The sequence below is a fragment of the Nannospalax galili genome, unplaced genomic scaffold, assembly GCF_000622305.1.
Source record: "Nannospalax galili isolate Female #2095 unplaced genomic scaffold, S.galili_v1.0 scaffold107, whole genome shotgun sequence".
Classification (NCBI taxonomy): Eukaryota; Metazoa; Chordata; class Mammalia; order Rodentia; family Spalacidae; genus Nannospalax; species Nannospalax galili.
The window spans coordinates 2,559,715-2,583,906 of record NW_008358490.1 but is presented as its reverse complement, the minus strand read 5'-3'; the positions used below and the strand labels follow the sequence as shown (position 1 = coordinate 2,583,906).

Here is a 24,192-nt window from a genome sequence, read left to right as displayed (position 1 = left end):
CAGAGTCTCATGTAACTCAAGCTGGCGTCAAACTCACTAGGAGGCCAGGGATGATCCTGAATTCCTGATCTTCCTGACTCTGCCTCCCAAGTGCTAGGATTACAGGTGTGCACCACTATGTCCAGTTTACATGTTCCCTTCTATCACCAATATTTTCTCATGAAAAATATAAAATGTATTGAAAAGTTAAAATAATGAGGCTGAGCGTGGAGGTGCACATCTTTAAACCGAGCACTCAGGAGGCAGAGGAAGGTGGACCTCTGTGAGTTCAAGGGCAGTCTGGTCTACATAGTAAGTTCCTGGCCAGCCAAAACTTACAGAGTAAGACCCTATTGCAAAAAAAAAAGTGTCTCAATGTCTGCCATCACTCTATCCATTTTAATCTTACTCTTGCATCCTCTCTAAGGTTTGGACATCTGTAAGTCAGCCTCAGTTCATAGACACAGGCCTGGCTAAACTCTGGGTCACAAAATAAAACAAAAGGCTCAATGTGGGAAAGGGACTTGTAGGGAAGAGGGTGTTGATGGAAGTGAGAGGGAGAGAGGAAAAGTGGGGGTGAGAATAACCAGAATGCATTATATACATTCATGAAATCATCAAGGAATAATTTTTTTTTTTTTTTCGGAGCTGAGGACCGAACTCAGGGTTTTGTGCTTACTAGGCAAGTGTTCTACCACTGAGCTAAATCCCCAACCCCTATCAAGGAATAAATTTAATTAATAAAAAGATGGTTCTTGAGGAACCCATAGTAAGTCCCTTGGAAATATGTATCATTACACTTAAAAATTGGGATTTTAAAAATATAAACTGGATACACTTACTGAAACACAAACTCCTAAAGTCCCATAAAGTCACCTGTGCATTAAGGCAGCACTGGCCCTCAGGCATGAAGACACTCAACACAGAGGTACTGGCTGGTCCAGGCCCAAGCCCAGGCCCTCTGCTGGGAAGAGAGGTCACTTCACTCTGCAGGTCAAAACAGTACCTGAGTCTCCGCAAGGCAACCTGTCCAAGGCCTCTCAGCAGCATTCCAAGTTAGCTCCAACACAACCCAGTTGCTCCAGCCAGCAGCAGTCAAGGAAGGCTATGCTCCTGTACTAAGCCTCTGAGGATACTCGAGAAGCTGAGCTTCTGAATCACAGCAGCTACCAGGTCTACAAATGCAGTGCTACCCAAGTCAACCCCTCAAGAGGACAAGGGACTGTTTCGCATGCTAAAAACACATCATGAGCTACACAAACCAAACCAGCTACACAAACCAGCTATTCTGGTGGGATCTGAAGTAGGGAACAAGGGCCAGGCAGCCTTTCGGACACAGTCCAAAGTAGGCTCTGGGGCACACAGCACTACTCAGCAGACATTGGAAGACACTGCTACACATCCTACCTGACTGGGCCCCAAGGTCCTCCAAACTCATCTCACAAGGTCCACCCTGGAAAACACCAGGACTGTGTAACCCTGACCTAACCTCGTCCCACATTTTGCCTGCTTGCTGGAGGCTTCCTGGCCTTTGCATCCTCTTCTGCATGGTGCTAGCTCCCTGCATAGTTAGCTGGTCCCCACCATCTCAGTTCTCTTTTGTTTACCATGGTCTCCCCAGGGAAGCACTTATGGCTCCTACCCATGTTCTGGGGTGGTGCCCTCTTATGCATCACCCACACAGCACTTAAGACACTGCAGGCTTGCTCACCTGCCTCTGCAGACAGAGAGCTCCAAGAGAGGACAGGCAGTGTTCCTGTCATCCCCAGGACTGTCTCCACAATGCTCAATCAACATCACTGCACCACAGAGGTAACGTCACTTCCACACAGGAGAGTTTCAGGTGTGGAGGAGCCAAAGAAGGACTCACAACTATTCTACGCCCTCTGCAAGGGCTGAAGGCAGGCTGTACAGCTGCTGGGAGCTCTCCAATCTGAGTAGAAGCATCTAGGCATTGTGCGCTCCACCAGTGCCTGAATCCTGAGGCCACAGGCATCCAAGAAGAGCATGTTTCTCCTCTCAGGCCTGTGGAGCTGGCTCTAACCACCCAGGGTCTGCAAACCCAAGTATGCATCATCCCCTGCCTCGAAAGGACGGTATCATGTAGAGAAATCCTATCTATCTCTCATTAATGAAATGAATATACACCCAGGTGGCTAACAATTGTCCATAACTCCAGTTCCAGGAGACCTGACTCCCTCTTCTGGTCCCTGTGGGTTTGTATGCAACTGGTGCACTTACATACATGCAGGCAAAACACTCATACACATAAAAATAAATTTAAAAAATTTAATAAAATAAAACATCATAAGATACTGATGGCGACAGTAAAAATGAAAACTGCAGTGAGCACAGGCTGGACAATAACGAAGATTCAATCATGTTCTTTCTGTTTTTAAATTTTATTTTTATTGAGCCAGCTGTGGTGGTGTATGCCTTTAGTCCTAGCACTCAGGAGGCAGAGGCAGGTGGATCTCTGTGAGTTCAAGGCCAGCCTGGTCTACATAGTGAGTTCCAGGCCAGCTGGGGCTACAGGGAGACCCTTTCTCAAAAAATAAAATAAAACAAAACAACAACAACAACAACTTGGCACAGCTTCCACTGCCTGAGGGTAGACTTTGGAGACTTGTCCAAACACCAGCTGCTGCGCAGGCATTCTATCTCATTCACCCTTTAAACTTCAGTAGCATTAGTGTTTTTATTTTATTTTATCGATGAGGAACCTAAGCCCTAGCACATAAGCCAGAAATTGCAAGCTTTTAATTAAAAGAAAAAAGATTGAAGTTCATCAATATGGGATGAAAAAGGAGAAAGAAAAACCCTAAAGGCAGCACTGCCCTTTGTCAGCCAACCTCACTCTCCCTCTCACCCACGCAACACTTGCAGAAGAGCAAGAGGGAGGCCCTGAGGGTCCCGGCAAGTAGGGTGCAGAAGAAGCAGCAGCTGTAGCATGGATCTCTACCAAAATCCCAAGGACAGGCATTTTGGAGGACACGTCCAGTGGCACTCACTGTCTGGAAGGCTGGCTGGCTGCCTACCTCCATGCGAGCCTTGTAGAAGTCCACGTCGTGCAGCTTCTCCTTGCAGCGCACCAGCTCCATCTCCAGCCTCTCCACACGGTTCGCCTTCTCCCTCAGCGAGTCCAACTCGTCACGATAGGCACGGGCTGACCGGGCATCAGCTGCAAGCTGGATGTTCTACAAAACAGAGAAGGCAGAAACCCAGCTTAAGGCACTCATTTGGGGAGGGAAGAAAGGGCCAATTCCCTACAGCAGGCTCTCCAGGACACTTTGGGAAAAGTTAGGTCCTGATGACCAAGGGGCTCCATGTGCATGCCGCCTGAGGGGTTTTTCCACACATTCACTAAGGAACACCCTCGGAAATTCTCAGGACAACCAACTCTGGACAGCTTTGCTAGGCAAGCCCATGTTACATTCCCAACCCTCTTGGACCTGCTAGCACCCCAGCTTTCCAGCCCCTGGACACACAGACACAAGCCTCATGCTCACCTCCTGCTTGACCTTCTGCAGCTCCAGCACCAGCTGATCCACCTCATGTCTGGTGTCTACAAGCTGCTCTGTCTTCTCCTCCCTACAGGGCAAATGGGAGGAAAAGAGTCCGAGGGGAAAGGGTGTCCCTCGGCAGACCACGGAACAGGCTGCTACTTTCTGAACAGAGGGGCAAGGAGGGTACACAGGCTTCTGGGAGGAGGGAGATCTGCTGAGGCATGAGAAAGTGGTTCTGACTTAAAATGGTGTATGTTGGGTGTTGGGGGTGTGCTCACCTGTGTGAATGAGTGTGGAGGCCAGGGATCGAAGCCCCATGTCTTCCTCTAGGCAGGCTACATATATTTTTGAGATAGTGTCTCTCACTGAACCTGGAGCTTGCTGTTTTGGCAAGACTGGCTGAATACAAACCCTCTCAGGCAAAGTCACAGATGCAAACCATCACACCCAGCCACTGCTTAGGTGTTAGGGATCCAAACATCAGGATGTGCTGTGCAAGCACATTACCCACTAAGCCACCTTCCCAGTCAAAAATTCTTCAGTATTCTCAAACTGGATTCGGTCACCACCCATGTTTCTCTGAGTACACAAGACAAAGAAAGCCCAGCCACTGTCGTATGAGTCCATAGATGGGCTCTGTGGGACTGAAGATGGGGAGGGTAGAAACAAGCAGCTCTCCAAATGGATAAGTGACATTCACCAGCTGCAGGAAAACAGGAAAGAACCACCCCCCCTCCCCATAAACAGTGAGGTACATCTTCCCTCCAACCAAGAAAACATGGTGTGGTTATCCTAGCCCTCAATGGGGCCTTCATGGAGATAGCAGTCTACTTCCATAGGCAATGTGGGTGGAGCCTGAGGACCAAGAGGAAGTCCTCCCTGCAAATGCAGGCCTGCAGCGGGCTGTTGAGGTCTTTAGCACGAGGAGTTCGGAGCAGCCCCACCAACTCCACGCCAGCAGAGCTATCCATTCATAATGCCATACATACAAGAAAATTACATGCCAAGAGTTTGGTTCACACCACAGAGCAGCACAGAAAGTAGAAGGGAACTCACAATTCCTGCCTGACACGCCGTAGCCTGGCCTTGGTGTCAGCCAGCTCCACAGCCAGGTGCTGTTTGTCCTCACTGGAGAGGCTGCTGGTGGGGCTGGGTGTGGAGTCTGGACTGGAGAACTTGGTGGGGCTGGGCGGGTGCTGTGCCTGGAGGTAGTCTCTCTCTTGTGTCAGGTCCACGATCAGCTGCACCAGACAAGGAGAAAGGAGAGTGAGTTTACCAGCGCATCCTGGACCAGCCCAGTGCCCAAGCCTAGACTGGGCGAAAAACTATTGAAACAAGAGAATAATAACCAGAAGGGGGAGGGTGTTATATGTTTTCAGAAAGACATACCATTTAATGAGAAAAAAAAAAAATAGCATGGGTGGAGAGAAACCCACACTAGCACCCTGATCCACTTCTGTCTTCCTGTAAACATCCCTGCAAAGACCATTCACCACAGGAGCTGTAACCAGGAAATAACCATGCTCCATCCCACCAGATCCAGGCCGGGAAGCATGCAGACCAGAGATGGAGGGGAGGAGAGCAACTACACCAAGGGTACCCTGCCAGCCACAGCTGCCCCACAGACACACCTCGGTGCACTCGTCCCGTTCGTCAATGAGCCTGCGGAGGTGGAACACCATGCTCCTGGAGAGGGCTTCCAGCTCCTCTGGGGCCACATCTGGCAGCTCTAACCACTGCAGGTCAAACACATTTTCCTGGTTGTGGGTCACCTGTGGGTACGTGGTCTAATGTTAGAAGCTGCTATGCTGGCCCTGGAGTTCCTGAATGTCCTCCTACCCAGTGCCCTGTGGTGTTGAGACTCAGGCAGAGGCCCAGACCATGCTTCATTCCCACACCAAGAACAGTATTTTACTACTAGGACATTGACACTGTTAAGCCTTCATTGGCAAGTTTCCCATGGCTAGCAGAAGGGTTCTCAAATGAGTTTAGAATCCATTAATATAAGCCACTTCTTTCCTGGGATGACAAGATATTCACACTGAAACTGCATCAATTTACAGCACAGAGATGGTTAGCCTCTCAGTGAGTTTGAGGAATAGGCCTCACATTATTTCTTAAAATAAAATCTATACAAATAGGGCAAAAATGCTAAGCTTCTTAGTTCAGATAGTGGGTACACAGAAATCTTGGGTTTCTTTGGGAGAGCGATTTATAGTTTAAGGCAATTTAAGGTTTGTGTCTCACTCCCAGAGGCCACCAAGGACAGTCTAGATTCACTGTGCCCCTGAGCAGAGCTGAGGATCTTTTCATTTTTGTAAGAGAAAACAGTACAACACTCAGGTCTCAAAAAGGGAAAACAAAACCAAGGAGAGAAGGGAGTCTACTAGGGGAGCACTTGGATGTCTGAATTGGAGAAATCTTATCCCATGGTTCTCAGTAGGCTGCAGCCAGGATGTAAGGCCAGGTCCCAGCCTGGTCTGTGCTAAGGCTGGGGCACACCCGAGTCTCCATGCCATCGTGGCTGACTTCAGAGCTCCATGCCATCGGCACATGGTTATCTGCTAAGCTTTTTAAAAAGATTTTAATTGTGTGTGTGTGTTTGTTCACATGAGTGCGGGTGTTTGCAGAGTACAGAAGAGGGCGTCAGATCCCCTGTAGCTAAAGCTACAGGTGGTAGGACATGGGTACTGAGAACAGAAATCAGGTCCTCTGCAAGAGCAGTATGTACTCTTTAAAGCACTGAGCCATCTCTACAGCCCCGCCAGCTAAGCTTTAAATTATAGACCCATGCTCCTCTTCCCTTAATTCTAACAAGCAGCTCCCTTGGGGATGTGGGACATGGGAGCTTTTGTACAGCACTCAATGAATTCCTGTGCCAGCCCTTGAATTTGATAATCACAAAGGACTCCCCTGGCTGCGTACTTTTTTTCAAATATCTTGCTGTCTGGACTGGAAGGACAGTGAGCAGCAAAGAACTGACACACACTGACAAATCTCAAGGGCCTAAGTTCCCAGACAGATATATTTTCAAAACACACAAGACCCACAGGGAAATTAAAAGGTAGACTGATTTTTAAGCTAGCAGGCAACCAGCAGTAATGGTTGAAAATATTTACTAAAATACTTTCTCCTGACACCAGCTTTGCAGGATTTCCTTTCTGCAACCAGTGCCATCTTGTCTCTCCTGATTCAAATCCTGGCTTGAAACTCTTGACCCTGCAGTATCTTAGTCACTGTGGGAGCCAGGAAGCCCAGCCCCGGCCATGTCACCTATACCCACCACGAGAGCTGTGTTTGGTGCCTCTGGTAACTGCATAGTGGCTCCTGAGTGCTCTAGTTTAACATTGATCTCCTTGGTTTAATTAGATTGAGCAGTGAGCCCTAACAAGGCATCCAGAACTAAGACAGTCCATTTCCAGATGGATGCCTGCCCCAACTGATGCCATCTTGGTCAACCTCAGGCAGAGGGACAGGAAGGTCTAACTAGTTCATTGTGGGGGCAAAGGCCTCCCGACACCACGCAAGGCAATGCTCTCCCGACCTGTTGGCTTTGACATCTTAACTCAGTGGCAGCTTGTTTCCCTGCGTGTCACTGACAGCAGCAGAGATTCTCTCCATAAAGATCAACCGTTCACAGCGGGATGACATTTGCCAGAATACATTTTCAGGGCCTATAAATCAAATTCTGAGCCTAAATCATTTGACAGCTCTTAAAAATAGTCTGAGTCCATATAAGGCAAGCAGCGGCAGCAGAAGATGACTTGATTGAGGTGTTGGTATTTTTACATTTTTATTTTTACCCCTATTTTATTTTAGCTCACTGGTGGCTACCTTTCCAAACAGAATCAATTTGTCTACAGTATCTGAAACCTAAAATTACCAAAACAGCTTGAGGATAATGCAGTTTGTAAACTCTTCCAGTGGGAAGATACTGCCTCCTGCTATAGCCACCGCACCCACGGCCATGCCCCCATGCCTACCTCCTGGATGTGAGCCACAATGCCCGCCTGGGTCTCAATGTCCAGCTGTTTGATTCTTTCAATGAATTCCTCTTTCCTCTCACACTGTGAAGGATTATACAAGTTAACAGAGGTAGTCTTCAAGGTACAGCCAACTTGGGCCATGTCCACACCCACTCCAGCCTCCGGTCCTCCCACAACCCCTCAGACCGAGGCTTCTCACAAAACTGTTCTAGCCGCCTACAGGAGCTTGGCTTCAGAAGCCCACTTTTGAGCAGCTCCCGGAGGAAAACACTGGGGTGGGACACAGAAATGCCTGCTCTAAACAAGCTCTTCACAAGCAAAGAGAGAACACGTAGCTGAGGGCAAGGGCAGGCACACTCCATCTGAAAAGGGCCATAGGGTAACGGTTTGTTTGGTGGTATTGGGTTGCCCTCAATTTAAATTCACAATACTCCTGCCTCAGTAGCCCCAGTGCTAGGACTACGGGTGTGTGCCACCACACCCAACTAGATGCTAACAATTTTAGATTTTCTGGCCTTTGTCAGAACTACTCAACTCTGCCACTGCAGTTCAAAAGCATCCAGAGACAATCAGTAAAAGTCATAGCTGTGTTCTAATAAAAACCTATTTATGCCGGGCGTGGTGGCGCACTCCTTTAACCCCAGCACTCGGGAGGCAGAGGCAGGCGGATCTCCGAGTTCAAGGCCAGCCTGGTCTACATAGTGAGTTCCAGGACAGCTGGGGCTACAGGGAGACCCTGTCTCAAAAAGTCAAAAAAAAAAAAAAAAAAAAAAAAAAAGAAGGTGGTATTGGTAGATCTTGCCCACAGGCTGTACAGCGCAATCCTTTAAGTTTTCCTTTAATGGAGACCATTTGCTATGGGGTTCTGGCCTGAGGCGCTCCAACACAAAGAGCCTGGTACTAGCTGCCACCAACAGTGGTCACTGTCGTCACACTGGACCGAGGGCAGTCACACCCTTAGCCTGGGGGGGGGGCTATAAGCACAGTGTGTAAGCACAGAGCCCTCTGCACCCACTGCCCAACCCTACCTGAACGGCACAGCCCAGCACCAGCAGTAGCACCTTCTTAATCTCCTCCATGCTCTTCCCTGTGTCAAAAGAGCAACAGATTTAACTAAGTTCAACTGCTTATAAAATTCCCCAGAAATGCATGTGTTGCTTTAAGGGGTGGGGTGTCATATAAAAAAAAAAAATTTTGAAGGTCGCAGTGGTAGCCACTTAGGCGTACACATTATGCAGGAGTTCATTTATTTATTTTTACCATGTGAGAATTCTGTACATAACTATTTGAAGCCCTTTTCTAAATTCAAATACCTCATAAATAGCTGTCCATGATAATTAACAGACCTCTGCATCAGTCAGTAACAATTTTTAGCATGTGCTGTAAGCAAAGTTCAATAGGAGAGAACTGTATACAGCTTTACTCATTATTATGTGACATTTCAAACGGACCAGGGAGAACAGCATGGCAAACTTGCATGTGTTCAGTTTTGGGTTGCCGAAGTTTTATACATCTAATCCATTTTGTGCCCCCTTGCCCTTTTAGTTTGTGAGGTTCAGTGTTTGGCTGGAGTATTCTGACGCAAACCACAGAAAACAAATACACATCATTTTTTGAGATGAGGTCTTACTATGTAGCCCTGGCTAGCCTAGTACTCGTGATCCTCCTGCTTACACATCCCAAGTGCTGCCATCACAAGTACACATTATTTTTTTGATGGCTACTAAACCGCTTTGCACAAAGCCTCAAACATCAATAACTGCCTTCCAGGGGTTCCAGTTTTCAGTATTTTAATCTGTAGATGCTACAAAGAGCACCCTGGTTGGTAGCTAATCTTTATGCACATCTTTATTCACTTCCTTGAGGCAAACACTTAACTTTTCATTTTGCCAAACCACCCTGCAGATGGGCTTTACCATTTTGCCCTGTGCAAAATGCAGCAACCTCCACTTTACCACCCTTGATCAGCATCTTTCCACTCTCTCAACTTTGCCGCTCCGATGGCCCCCAAAATAGTTCATTTAAGGTTTGTTTCTGATTATGTTTAAGGCTGAATGTATGTGCGCCTGTCTCAGTCACCTTATCAGAATCAGAATACTGGGCTCTCAACTTCATTTAATCACTCTAAAATGGGGTGACAGGGCAAGCCATATCCTGTGTCTCCAAGTCTCAATTTCTACATTTGCAAGATGAAGACAGCTGGCTTGGATAGACAGATGGATGATGGCTGGGGTTTCTGTTCAGATTTTTTTTGTTTTAAAGCTATGGGTTTCTGCCTTTTTCATCACATCCTGTCATATGGGAGAAGATGTACCCTCCAAACAGTATCATTTCCTTTAAAGACTCTAAACTCCCTCTCCACTGTGCCAGGATGGCCCAAAGTATTATCAGAGACATCTGTGAAAGGTTAACCATCACTGCCAACTTGACTGGACATGGAATCACCTAGGTCGAGACACACCTCTGTGTGTGTCTTTGAGGGCAATTCCAGAGAGGCTTATCTGAGGAGGGAAGACCCTCACTGAACGTGGGTGGCACCAGTCCCTGGGCTGGGGTTCTGGACTGAATGGAAAGGAAAAAAGGAAGAAGCTTGATCAGAGGTAGGATGTGAGGCGTCCCAACCCCACCACTATGAACTCCATCACAATGGACTGTACCCTTTCTTACATCATGAACCAAAATAAACCTGTCTTCCCTTAGGTGCTTCTGTCAGGTATTTTGTTATAATAAAGAGAAGAGTTACTAACACATTGGAAAAATGAAAACCAAAACCCCACCCAAGAACTGGGGAGCAGGGAGTGTAGAGAGTAACATGTGAGAGACTGCTAATTCTCAGCAGAGACTCAGCTCCGCTCGCCAACACCGGCATGTTTGTCAAGCCTTAGAACAGCAAGCTGGGATTTCACTCACCCAGCCCTCAGGTGGGCAGGAGGCTGCTTCCCTGTTCTCGGGGACATACTAAAAGATGAAGTCTAGTGGTGTGCATCCATCTACTATGGTCTTCAACGTGGCCAGAGGCTCTAATCCACAGACCAGACATTACCACAACTCACTTCTCTGCTATCAGTGAGAAGATGCAAGCTTTTCATGTTGTTGTTGTTGTTTTTAATTTTATTATTTTTATTTTATATATATGAGTGTATTGTCTGCATGTGTGTAAGTGCACCCATGTCAGGCAAGGCTCATGGAGGCCAGAAGAGGGTGCAGGGTCCCCTGGAACCGGAATAATGGATGATTGTTAGCCACCATGTGGGTGCTGGGAATTGAACCTGGGTCCTCTGCTAGAGCAGCCAGTGCTCTTAACCACTGAGCCATGTCTCCAGTCCTCATGCTGGTTTTAATCACGAGAAAAGGCAACTCCCCAACCCAGGCATTAACAGTCCTATGTAAATCTGACCAACCGAGCTTGCTGGGCCATCCCAAACCATCACTCCAGCTCTTTACCCTCTGTGGTCACTGGCAGGCAGGTGCCCCTTGCATGCCCTAGGGTGGACACAAAAGTACTGGCTCCTCATCATGCAGTGGAGAGCCACACAATCCACCGACTTCCACGCTTCCATGGTCCTGCAACCACTAGAGCCAAGACAAGGGACAAAAATGCTCAAAGGACCTGAGCTCACGCAGAGAAGCTGTACTCACAGCCAAGGCCCAAAGGACCCAATTATATCATCCTTTAGAATAATTCAGACAACTCCAGTAATTGATTAGGATGGCAGACTCCAAGAGGAGAAAGAGGTGGGCTCACAGGGAGAGTCACTGCCAGATGGGAGGACTGAGTTCTGTGTTCCCCTACATAGACAGTGTATCAAATATTCCAAACAGCTCGAAGGGAGGGCTCAGGTGTTCTCATCACAGCTCATCAATGTTAGAGCTGATGGATCACCTAAGGATTCTGGGTTGATCAATACACACTGTAAATGTGCCAACACATCACAGTACAGCTCATACAGGCTGCAACTGTTATCTGCCAATTAAAAACAAATAAAAGTGAGACTGAGTGCCAGAGGCCCGCAGTTAGCAACTGGAACGCAAGCTGGTACTGATGGCAAAGAGCTAGAACTCTGCACATAGGTGAAGGCTCAACACCACACTGAGGCTGCTCACAACAGAGTAAAAGTGGGAGTTCCTCAGTGCCCTGCCGTCACCCACATGTCACCCTGAGCAGCACATTCACCCAGGAAGCCATCAGAAATGAGGGAAAAGCTAAAGGAGATTCATCAGGCATGGTGGTACATGCCCATACACTCGGCAGGTGAGGCAGGAGGATCATGAGCTCAAGGTCAGGCTGGACTTGTAAGGCAAAACAGGGTAGGTGAGGGGCGAGAGATGGCTCAGCAGTTAAGAGCATGTACTGCTCTTACTGAGGATCAGAGTTCAATTCCCACAATGGGCAGTTCAAAACTGCCTGCAACTCCAGCTCCACGGGATCCCACACATCTGCCCCCCTTGGACACCTGCACTCACATGTACATACCCACACAGACATACATGTAATTAAAATTAAAATAAATCTTAAAATAAAACCAGGATGTCAAAATGGCTCAGTAGGTGAAGGCTCCACCCCTAGGCCTGATGACCTGAGCTCAATTCCTGAGACCCACATGGTAGAGGAAGAGGACTGACTCTTATTGACTTTTGGGCTAGAGAGATGGCTCAGCGGTTAAGAACACTAGTTGTTCTTGCAGAAGACCTGGGTTCGAATCCTAGCACCCACATGGCAAGTAACGACTGTCCCTAACTCCAGTCCTAGGGGATCTGACAGCCTCTTCTGGCCTCCTTGGGCACTGTATGACATGGGTGCACTTACTGACATGCAGGCAATACATGCATACACATAAAATAAAAGTAATAAATTTTTTTAAGTAAATTAAATTAAAAAAAGATTTATTGACTTTTATGTGTATGAGTGGTTTTGCATCCATGTATGTTTGTGCACCAAGTGCATGAAATGCCTATAGAGGCCAGAAGAGGGCATCAGATCCCTTGAAACTGGAAGCTGGCCTGAAACTCACACCGATTCACCTGCCTCTGCCGTATTAAAGGTATGTGCCACCACTCGAGGCTTTGAACATTTTATTAGTAAGAAAAATGGCTGCTTTCACAAATCTACCAGGCTGTGAGTTTGGATAGTTTCAATACACAACAGAAGACTCTTCTGGGTCTCTGTATACAAGCAGGGCTTGGTAACTCAGCAGTTGAACAAGTCCCTGGCCAAGTGCCTACCATGTGCTGATAGTGTAAGAGTCACGAGTTCTCCAAATGCAGACAGACATGGATACAGACAAGTACACCAGCAATCCCAAAAAGCTGAAGATGCTCTGGGAACCTGCAAAAAGGACTTGTAGTTTATAGTAAGCATCAAGACTTCCAGGCACAGGGCACAGCATGTGCAAAGGTCCAGAGATAAGAACGTGATAGCAATGCTTTGCGGAAACGCTTTGTGGTTAAGCTTACTGGACCTGATAGTCAGAGAGATGGTGCAGGGGGACGAAACAATGAAGATTCCTAGGCCAGATGAGTCACAAGCAAGCCCAAGGGAACAGAGTTAAAGAATACCAGACACCCTCTGTGTCAACCCGTGCTCTGTTGTGCTTTGTGCAGAGAACCCCAGGGGAATCCCAGACAACCCAAATCAGTGACTGAGTTGAAGGAAATCCAACAAGCTTGCTACCTGCTTCCTACAGTCCTGACACAGAAAGTCACCCCAGGCCTTCTAAGTCTGCACGGAAGGCAGCAGATAAGCTGGTCAATGGACGTATGAACTGGAAAACACAACAACTGGCTTCCAACAGAGACTGATTCCACATGTGGCATAAGGCATGGGACGGAAATATGGCAGGCTGGTGAAGTGGAGCTGCGTTAGATTCGAGGAGGAAGGATCTGGACCATCCAGCCGAAGCCCATGCAGCCCAGTCAGGAATCACACCACCTGTTAGTATGGAACTCAGTCTCAGAGTCCTACACAGATGTCACCAGGGGATACCAGCAGTCCAAACGGAACCTAATCTGCACGACAGTAGTGATTCCCTGGGTCCTTTTTGACTCTTTTCTTTGTTCTCTGACGATGTAGCCACTGGACTATAGACAACACGCCTCTTGTTTTCTAGATTTAGAACATGAATCCTGTCACCTGGAATCGGTGGCTGAGGGGTACACAAAGACAAGCATCCCTTTCTGAAGGAGCCTTTCCTGCTCTGGCTGCACTCTGCCTCCAGGACGTCAGGAAGGAAGCAGTGAGGACCCGGCACACAGGGTCAGAGAAGAGCAGGAAAACTCAGCCCTGCCTTGCTAACTCAGTAACTGGGGACCTGCAAATCATCCAGGCTGCAGAGTTGTCAAATCTTACAACCAAGAATGTCCTGAACCTGCAGGTGTAGCCTGAGTACCTACGGCCTCTACTCCTGCGCTTCAGTCCCAATGCTATCATTTGCGCTAATCCCAAAGAAGTCCCAAAAGGATAGTGTCACCATTGCCATCTTACAAGCAAGATGAGGCTCAGGGAGGCTGAGTTAACCCTCCTTACCACCCACCACTCACACTGTGCAAGTATTCCCCCATGTTTGCTGACTGACTGTCTGATGTTAAAACTGTTATGGGAGATCAGCTAGGAGAACAGTTTTGGTTTCCACAGCTACAAAGACATCTTCCTTAGTAATTCTAACATTTGCTTTACTCTGACTTACACGCTAGGGTGGACCACAAACTCTGTCTTCCCTGGTTTCATAAAAAACAGTCATTTCACAAGTGTGATTATGGGGCTGTCCCATTTGTGAAAACTGCAGCTTGAACATGATGTCATTACCCCCCTCCAAGTACAGGCCCACCCTGAGATTCACCTCAGAGGCCTAGCTCTGGGGCTTTCCTGGGGGTTCTACCTAACATGAAGTCTGGTGTTCATTATTAGACAGTCAGGATCTCCTTCCATGGGCACTGGAAGCAACCACACACAGAGTTCCTCATGGGTAAGACAGCTGGGACAAACTACTATCCATATCCCTCATGGGGTAGGAAGCAGACTCACATTCTGGAAGGGACCCTCTTGACCTTTCCTAACCCCCAGAATATTACCACACATGACCTCCACCAGGCACCGAAGTAACCAGTCATCCCCCACCCCATCTGTTTATTCAGTTCTTCAACAAACATTTATCAACTGTACACTGTGGCAGGCACATCTGTGTTAAATGATGAAGGGTTCCCCAAGTGTATTCTGACAGGTTAGCCCTCTTATCCCAATGTCTCTGACTCGCGTATCATCTGTACTATGCTCCCTTATACCGGAGCCCAGCACCACCAAGTAGGACACCACCAAGCTGTCCCGGGTTATGCAGAATAAATGGAAAGCACGTGAACCCTAAGGACACCCTTACCGCCCCAAATGACTCCTAGTTCCTCCCTACTAGTCTGAGGCCACAGAAGTTGAGAGCAAATTCACTTTCTAGAACCAAGCAAGTAAGAAGACAGAGCAAGAGCATCAACAGTTTGTCCAGGAGGAGGCAAGGGGCTAGACAGCAGGAAAACACCAGAGCAAGGGGTCCCTCCCAGCACCAGGTGAAAACTCCAGGCCCAGGAGTAAAGACAGAGACCTTTGACAAACAACATCTCTTCCTTCCTCCTCCTCCTCTTGCTTGGCCGGCTGTAGCCGCAGAGAGCAGACCTGCTAGACGCCATGGTGGTGGCAGAGCCTCGACCACTCCAGGAAGTTTACTAAACAAAGCCTGGTATCCAGGCAGGCCCCGCTGATCACAGGGCCAGCCCTGAGCCACTGCACTCACCAGGGTGAGTCGGGGGGGGGGGGGGGGGGGGGCGAGCCAACCACCCAAACACACCACAGCTCCCAGAGAGACCACGGGGGGGGGGGGGGGGGGGGGGGGGGGACGGGACGACGACACACAACCAAGCTCTAACAGTTCCTCGGAGGCACAACATAGGCTTCCTGTGCCCAGGCCACCAGACCAGCACTGCAACCTGGCAAAGGGATGCATTTCTGAGCCGACAAACAGGCCAGAAACCAGGAGCAGGCTAACAATGTGTCCTTCGGAGCAGCATCTGGGGGTTTTTCTGAACTTGCTCTCAAGAGACAAACAGGAAATTTTAGAATGATCAAAATACAGGTAGAGTAAGGATTTTTAAAAAACTTATTGTATTACTTTTTTCACTGCTGTGACAAAATAACACGATGAAAGCAAAGCTGTACCTGGACTCATGGCTTGAAGGAATATGGGCCATCATGGTAGGGAAGTCATGATGGCAGAGCCTGAGATCACTGGTCAGGCTGCATCCAGTCAGGAGCAGAGATAAATGCTAGCACTCAGCTGGCTTCTGCCTGTTTCCCTTTTTACTCAGTCCCAGACTCCAGCTCAGTGGATGATAACACCTACATTCAAGGTGGGTCTTCTCTCCTCATTTAAACCACTCTGAAAATGCCCTCACAAACACACCCAGAGGTGAGTCTAGGCAATTCCCAACCTAATCAAGTTGGCAAAGATTAACCATTAACTCCTACATTTTCTTTTTCCTCATTCAAAGGACTTAAGGATTTTTGCAATTATAAGAATAATTTTAGGGTTAGCAAGATGGCTCAGTGGGTACATCAACTTCTGTAAGCTGTCCTCTGACCTCCACATGCTCTACATGTCCACTGTGGTGTGCACTCTCGCTAAATAAACACATAAATAAATGAAATGTAAAAATAAAACAGGATTGGAAAGTAAAGACCTGAATAAATGAATTAAAATAACAAGGGCAGGCTGGAGAAAGACCAAAGAATGGCTCAGCAGCCCCATGCAGACCCTTGGTAGCCTCAACACCCCACAGCATGAGCGAGGTTCTAGAGAGGGCAGGGCCAGGGGCAAGCAGCCAGGAGAGGACAGCGCCCTTTGGATTTCAGGAGAGCAATCTGTTGCAGCAAGAAGGCTGATCATGCCAAGCAGAGCCCGAGTCCTCCACGGGGTTGCCAGGGGGTGGTGGGTGGGCCTGAGCATCCCCCGCCTTGGTACTCCAGTCTGTGCTGAAGAGCTGTGCTGTGGGGAGGTTTCCATGGGATCCAGAAAAACTTAGGGCCACCCTTAACCAAGGGTAAGTAAATACTAGGACTATTAAACAGGAAACTCCAGGGGGCTATGGCTGCCCAGCACACGCGCCTCCCTGCGCTCCCTCCACCTAGGACATCCCTCCTCACCACCATATTCTGGATCTAGAATGTCTCCCAAAGGATTGTGTGCTAAAGAGTCAGTCCCAGAGTAGAACATCTCAGAAATGTTGGGGCCTTTAAGAGATGGGGCCTTAAGAGTGGAAGGTCTAAATTTAGGTCATTGGGGCACACCCTTGAAGAGGACCCTGGGCTTCCTGGCCCTAAGATGGGCAGTTTTGCTCTACCACATTTCATGGCCCCAAAGTTCTAAGGACAACTGAATCATGGGCTGGAATCTCCAACAACAAAAGCCAAAACAAAATTTTCCTTTATAAGCTGATCATCTCGGACATCTGTTCCAGTGACAGAAAACTAAGAGAATGTCACCTTCTCTGTGAAGAGTTCATCAAAGCCCTGCTCAAACACCACCTCCCCTAGGGAGCCCTCCTGACCTGCCCAGGCAGGACTCATCATTCCCTCTACACTCAGAAGCATGCTGGCAAACCACCTTGCATCATGGTATAGCCATCATTATGGGCTCTTCTTCCTTGCCTCCCTGCCGCAGTACAGCCTGGAGGCCTTCTGAGCACAGCCTATGGCTCCAGGGGTCCTGGATTCAATACAGTGAACATTCCAAACAAAGGCAGAACAGGTCTGAACCAAACTCCTGCAAACTGCAGGCCAAGGGGCAGTCAGCCAAGACGAAAAAGGATGCACGGGTATTCCAGTCTCTCCTTTGGAGGGTCAGAAACGGGGTCTCTGGTGTCCTCAATCACAGCAGCACACATGGCTAAGGAGGAGGGATACGCCCAGAAGGCTGCTCAGAGCACTTTCCCTGATTGCACCACCAGGCAAAGGACACTCAGGACCACTGGCCCGACTAGTGACAGCTGGTCTCAAAGGCCCCAGCTGTGTTCACAGACAGACTCCTGCATAGTACACATGGGGGTCACAGGTCCTTCAAAGACCCCCAGGAATCTCAAAATGTAAGAGAATTTAGAAGAAATTCCAGGGCAAAGCAACAGTGCTGGCCAGTTCTGCTGGGAACCTCTCTAGCCAAACATCCACAAACATAGGCCCCTATGTAAAATTTTAAACACATTTACCTAGGGGACCTCCATGCTGTGTGCCTCTGAAAAACCTCCTCCCCCTCTGGGCTTCCACACCTACATGGCTCCCTCTTTTCTGTTCTAATGGATTTAGCTGAGATCAGCAATTTTCAAGCCTGGAAACCATCACTGTACTTGGATATAAGCCTTGGAAGAAAAAAAACCAATGGTCTCTTCCAGAGCAACTGTTCTATGATGCATCACAGAAATTAATTTGCTAATACTCTGGCTTCTTGTCAGACAAATCTAGTTTTCTATGTGTATGTGGCACAGTGAGAGGCCTGGCTGCTGAGAAGCCAGAGCTGGTCTGCTGTATACAACATTTCTAACTCATTTTACAGTTAGAGCAAATATGACCCCTTGGTCTTCACAAGGCTTCCTGCAGAACATTCTCACCAGTACATACACTGGATACGCAGCTGGCAAGGTAGCATGGCGCGCTCTATGGGCCATCTCTGGCCCACAGAAGACACTACTGTCACTGAGCTGGGATTAAACATCACCTGACTGTGATCTTGTTCATGTATCCAAGTGTATAGTGAAGCAGCCATAGATGCCTGGCTTAAGGGAGCAACATGGTGGGGAGAGAGAGGAGACAGAAGTAGGCTTTCAGCATGAACGCTGTGTTCACTGAGCATGCACTGCACAGCAGGCCCTGATCTAGGCACTTCAACTGAAGGCAGACTGTCTACTCAAAGGAATTACAAGGACAGGGTAGAGAGGACAGGTCCTGGAGGCCAAGGAGGTAAGGTGGGGGGCCACACTGAAAAGGTGCCAATAAACAGGGTCTTGCAGGAGTTGCTCCCATGTGTGTCTGAGGGAGAAGTGTGGCAAACAAGGGAAACAGTCTGTGGTCCTACGAGGGAGAACACTGGTATAACCTCAGGAAGAACAGCACTGAGAGCAGGCTTGGCCTCGCAGGACCTTCTGGTGCCCTGGGAGGGTGTGGAGCAGTGGATGCCATGCTGTGCCAGGATCCACCTTGTTCCACTGTGACGCCCTTGCCAACAACAGAACACTAACCTCAGACTGCAAAGTGCCATCATTAACAGCGTGGTGCTAGCATCTGCTAAAAAGAGCTCCACGTGCGCCCCCATTCCACAAGGGAAACAAGATGAGTGAAAAAAGCTATTTTCTCTGCCCAGGCAACCACATACTTCTTTCGAAAGCCAGCTCTGTTCTTTGTTAAAAAGGAAACACAAAATGCTCCACAGGCTTATTTTTAAAATTTTAAAACTGAAAATACTATTTCAAAAACATGGCTCTCCACCTCTGCCACTTGTGTAGATGTCTTCTTGCTGACAGATGTCTCCTGCCATCCCCTCTGGCTCTCAGAACACCCCCAGGAGCCCTGTCAAACCTACCCATCCATGCATTATGGTAAGGCCACCTCCCTGGTGAAAGTAGCTGCTGAGGCCACTGTCTGGCAGGTCAGTCAGACTGCCTGGGAAGCTGAGCTTGGACGGTGGGTATCATTCATCCTCTTAACTTTCAAAGCTCAGTCTCACTTGGTCAGTTCCTCTTAGGCACTGGGCCAAAGAACCTTGGGGATGGATGAGCATTGACTATGCGCCACGGTGAGCCTTGGAGCCACTCAGCTCGCCTGACAATCGCTGAAAAGCAGCTTTCCCGTAATGTTCTCAAGATGGACCTGGTGAGGGTTACACAACTTTGTGTACTTGTGTGGGGTAGGGAGAAGCACTAACCTATACACTTCAAATGGAGGTATTTTAATGTATGCAAATAAAGCTGGATTTTGTTGTTTTAAGTCAGGGCTAATGAGATGGTTTAGCAGGTAAAGGCACTTGCTACCAAGCCTGGTGACTTGAGTTCAATACCCAGGACCCATATGATAGAAGGAGAGCACTAACGCCTGCAAGTTGTCCTCTGACCTCCACATGTACACTGTGGCACACCTATACACATACACAATTAACTGATTTTATAAATCAGCATCCACTTCTCTGGATATTTTGGAAGGGTAACACACAGGAATGAGTATCTGCGCTCTCTGTACAATGACAATGTCTCTGGCAGGGGGAGGGGCCCACAAGAGGAGGGGCAGAGGAAAGGCTTCTAGATTTGAGGGAGGCAAGGGCAAAAGGAAAATGTGCAAGTGACACAGGTGACAGGGTAGTTGGGCAGGGCAAGGAAAACGTGTTTGTTAGGTTGACCTATACACCACTCACTGACATTTTTGTTAGCATCAAGCTTTAACCAGCTGAACTAAGTAGCCAGGTGGGCCTGCCATTATTATTGGTGAAAAAAAGTTCAATGTCAGCAATTGCTGAGACGGAGTGTGATACAGATAGGAACTCACACCCCAGAGCACCAGAGCTTCCAGTTAGCTGCTCTGGTTATCAGCCTAGTGATCGAGGGTGTGTGCACAAATAAATCTCTCACGTACAAATGAGAATGACACAGCCACACCCCAGAAGCACACTGTCATTTCCACATTTTAAAACGTATTCATTGTCTAGCCAAGCATAGGAGCAAGCATCCTCCCAGCTCCCCGACTGCCCTCAGAGCAGACAGAGTGGCTGGCCTGAGCCTCTACCATCAACCTTACAAGGTTGCCCCTTAACACCAGCCCTTCAATGAACCAGGAAGATAATAGTTTTCAGCAAAGCAGAGTCACCATACAAATCTCAACAGTCCCAACCTTCCCTGAGGCTCAAGGTGCCTGGGATGGGCTACATGTGTCACTGTCTACCTGCGTCTAGAGCCATGAGATGAAGTCAGAGTTGGGTCAAGGAGAACCAAAGGATCCTGATGATGATGCATGGAATGGGGAGGGTGCTGAAGCCAGGAGCCACAAGCAGCTCAGTGCACTCAGAAGGGCCACCATGCCATGCTAGGTGAGGAATGCTCATGGGTCATTGCCAGGGGTATCTCTTCCTTGGCTTACATCTGTGTAGAAAAGGTAGACATGTTGCCAACTGGAGCCAAGAAAGAGTGTCCTGCCCACCCCCACTATACAGAGAGCCACTGCTGACGCTCCCAAGGGCATGCCACCAAGCAAGACTGTTCCTTTACACGTCATGTCTTTGGCTGGTCATTGGGCATACTTTTCTTACAGTCTGAAGACAACTTAGCTACTGTCCTAGTAAGGAGAAAGGACAGCCAGACCCCAGTGAGATGAGGCCAAGGAGAAGCACACTGAGTGAAGCCTCAGTTCCTTCTGTAAAAACTGCTAACACTCAGGGTCTTTGCCTTGGCTCATTCCAGCAGGAGTGGGTTCCCTTGTCTACCTTAATACCTCGCCTATGGCAGGGTCCAAAGAACAAAGATGAGCCAGTTGGTGAGAAACCGTGGCCCTAGAGCTATGAGTGTACATCCAGGAGCCGTGGAATGACAATGTGTCCAAGTCACCTGGGAATTACCTGGCAAGTGGACCTAAGCTCTGACTCCCTGGAAGGTGTTAGAAAGACGTTTCAATCTAATACCAAGTGTCAAAGACCAGATGGCCTTAGAACCCTTGTCCCCCAGTTTCTCCGAGCCCAGGGAGGCACATTAGACAAGAGAGAGGACCACACTAATCCTAGTAAGAAAATACCACAGGATCCCCGGGGAAGAGAGACATTCACCCAAAAAGATGCTTACTTCCCAACTAGAGTACTGCATCCATCACAGAGGAATCAGATTCCGTATTTACAGGGAAAGTGAAGCCTGAAGAGCCCAGCACACAATTCAGACACCTAAATCCAGACCTGCCTTCTCAGAGGGGATAAAGCAATGGCCTTGTCTGATTCTGCATGCACATCTGAGGACCCCAGAGGGAGTCACTTGGCTTAATGCCTAAGGGCAATAAACCCACTCTTTAAAATCTTACCAAAACCATCAATGTTTCACTATGCTGGCTCCTAGCTGGCAGTCAGCAGTAGCCAACAGCTATCCAAACTGATGGCACGCCCCAGGCGCTACAGGGGGTGGGGATGGTACGATTTCACTCACCAGACAGTGGGTCTTTGCCAATCATCAAAACATTAGGCAAATTCATTACGATCAGCTGCTGGAGAACTTCCTATGGAGACAAAGGGGGAAAGACACGTTAAGAACAGGAAACAGGAGTAAAGGGTGATTAGGAAAATTACAGCTAATCAAGTCACTGGAGGAGTATGCAGCCAGTATATGGCAGCCATGAAGGCGATGAATAATAGCATGGGCTGTTCAAGTCAGAGTCTACTCATATTGCCTTGATCATCATCAAATAAAAAGGATGGTTGCATAGGCAGAAACTTGGAAGAAAAGATAAATGACATGCTGGGGTTGAAAACCTTTTAAAAGTTATCCTGAATTATTTTCATTCATATGCCTTGTGCAATTAAAACAGAATACAGAAGCTGGGTATAGTGATGCACGCTTTAATCTCAGCACTTGGGAGGCAGAGGCAGGAGACCTCTTCGAGATTGAGGCCAGCCTGGTCTACATAGAATTCTAGGCCTGCTGGGGCCACAAACAAACAAAAAGAGTAGAGAGCAAAAAATGAAGATGCTATCAAGGCTTTACAAGCTAAGGACGGACGGTCTGGGCGTAAGACAGGGCTCTGAGGTAAGTTCTGGAGGAGCAGGCTTTTTTCCACAGGAGAGTGATTTCCTAGGGCAATAAACCCAGAACATATCAGGGCTTCTCGGCCTAGTCAGAGGAGGGGGTCCTGGGGACAAGAACTGCCTCCTGATCCTCAGACAAGAGTTTCTGAAAGGTCAGGCACAGTCACCAGTCACAGCCTCCTCCCTCATCTGTGTCTTCCTGGAGTTCTGCTCTCTTAGTGGTGATTGCACTGCCACACAGAGCCCTGGGCATTCCCTGGGCTGGGCAGGGTCAGTCTTTCCTGCTCAAATGTGCCTTGTTCTTCCAAACTGGAAGAGGATAACCCAACTTGGAGCTGGAGAGATGGCTCAGTGGGTGAAGTGCTTGCTGCACAAGCATGAGGACCTGAGTTCAGATCCCCAGCTCCCATGTAAAAGCCAGGCATGGCAGCACAGTTGTAACCCCAGTGTCAGGGGTGGGAGGGGCAGACAGGTGGATAGCCCCGGTTCAATGAGAGATTCTCAAAAGCAAAAAAAAATTTTTTTAAATCCTAAACCAGGCATGGTGGCACATGCCTTTAGCCCCAGCACTTGGGAGGCAGAGGCAGGCAGATCTCTGCGTTCCAGGCCAGCTGGTGCTACAGGACCCTGTCTCAAAAAGACCAAACCAAACCAAACAAAACAAAAAACCCTAAACAAAAATCAAGTGGAAAGCAATAGAGGAAGCCATTCAAACTGACCTCTGGCTCCACAGGTGCACACACAGGTGCACATGCATGCACACAAACCAAAACCTATCTAGTTCTGTGGAAAGCAAGGAAAGGAGTGGGTTGCACATCAGTGCCCCGGCAGGAGTCCTTCCGCAGGGAAGCTCTTCTTGTGCCTGTTGAAAAGGGTTTCTGCTGGGGCTAGAGAGACGGCTCAGCGGTTAAGAGTAATGGCTGCTCTTGCAGAGGACCTGAGTTTGGTTCCCAGCACCCTCATGGTGGCTAACAACCATCTGTAACTCCAGTTCCAGGGGGATTTGACACCCTCTTCAGACCTCCATGAGGATTGTACAACATAGGTGCACTTACATATGCGCAGACAATACACTCATACACTAAAAATAAATTTTTAAAAAAGGATTGCTGCCGAGAGGCAGCTTGAGTCCAGAGTCCCACTGCAGTACAGAGGTAGTGCCTGCATTCATCCTTGAGAAGCAGAATCATTACTCAAGGTCTTGTCCCACAGCTGAGTACCTCAAACCCATCTCAAAACCACAAGGTAAGACGTGAGGGGCCCTGGAAAGCTACTGGGGGAAGCTAGCCCCTCCAAAGAAGACCCCCCCCCTTCTCTCCGTGGCTCCCATCCACACTAGAAACTGGAAGGAGAGGGAAAGGCAGGAGCATGCCCCACTCTAACACAGGCCTTCTCCACTCCATATTGGAGCTTTGTGTGGGCTCACAATGGCCTCCTCAACTACAACTGTTTTCTCAAATATCCCTGGGGTGACAAGTCAGGTCAGTGTAGCACATGAGTAAAAGAACTGTGGAACAGCCTGAGCCCTCCTTCAGGCTAGCACACAGCACAATTCCCAGCCAACTCATCTGGAAAACAGAGTTCTCCTGCCAACAAGCCCATCCTGGCAGGCAGTGCCCTCCCCTGGATTCTAGCATCAGGCTACCTTGTGAGGGAACCAAGGCCCTCCTCGCCAACCATCTGTATCCCATTCCAAGTCCTGCAGCCCGTCTCTAGGTCTCTGGACCACCATGCAACAGTCTACAAATGGGATAAGGTATGGGAAATAAAGCTTTCTTTACCATTTTCCAGATAATCTAGAAGGTCTCTGTGAAGCAGTACTGGTAGAAAACCAAAACATATTAACTTCTTTTCCAAAACATATTAACTTCATTTAACCAGGATTTTCTAATTCCACACAAGAAAGGTATTACTTATGCAATGAAGAAA

General features: G+C 48.4%; 1 protein-coding gene across 6 annotated transcripts in view; it reads right to left on the bottom strand.

Annotated features, from left to right (window-relative positions):
* The window catches only part of Ccdc88c (coiled-coil domain containing 88C), a 124,543-nt gene that overhangs the window by 52,202 nt on the left and 48,149 nt on the right, over window positions 1-24,192 (bottom strand). For all 6 annotated transcript variants that reach the window (XM_017795246.2, XM_017795249.2, XM_017795248.2 and 3 more), the window contains exons 4-10: window positions 21,668-21,737; window positions 8,500-8,558; window positions 7,469-7,552; window positions 5,117-5,257; window positions 4,542-4,726; window positions 3,489-3,570; window positions 3,018-3,176 (exon numbers count right to left, since the gene is read on the bottom strand). In XM_017795246.2, the coding sequence (XP_017650735.1) occupies window positions 3,018-3,176; window positions 3,489-3,570; window positions 4,542-4,726; window positions 5,117-5,257; window positions 7,469-7,552; window positions 8,500-8,558; window positions 21,668-21,737 (780 nt within the window). The remainder of the gene's footprint in view (window positions 1-3,017; window positions 3,177-3,488; window positions 3,571-4,541; window positions 4,727-5,116; window positions 5,258-7,468; window positions 7,553-8,499; window positions 8,559-21,667; window positions 21,738-24,192) is intronic.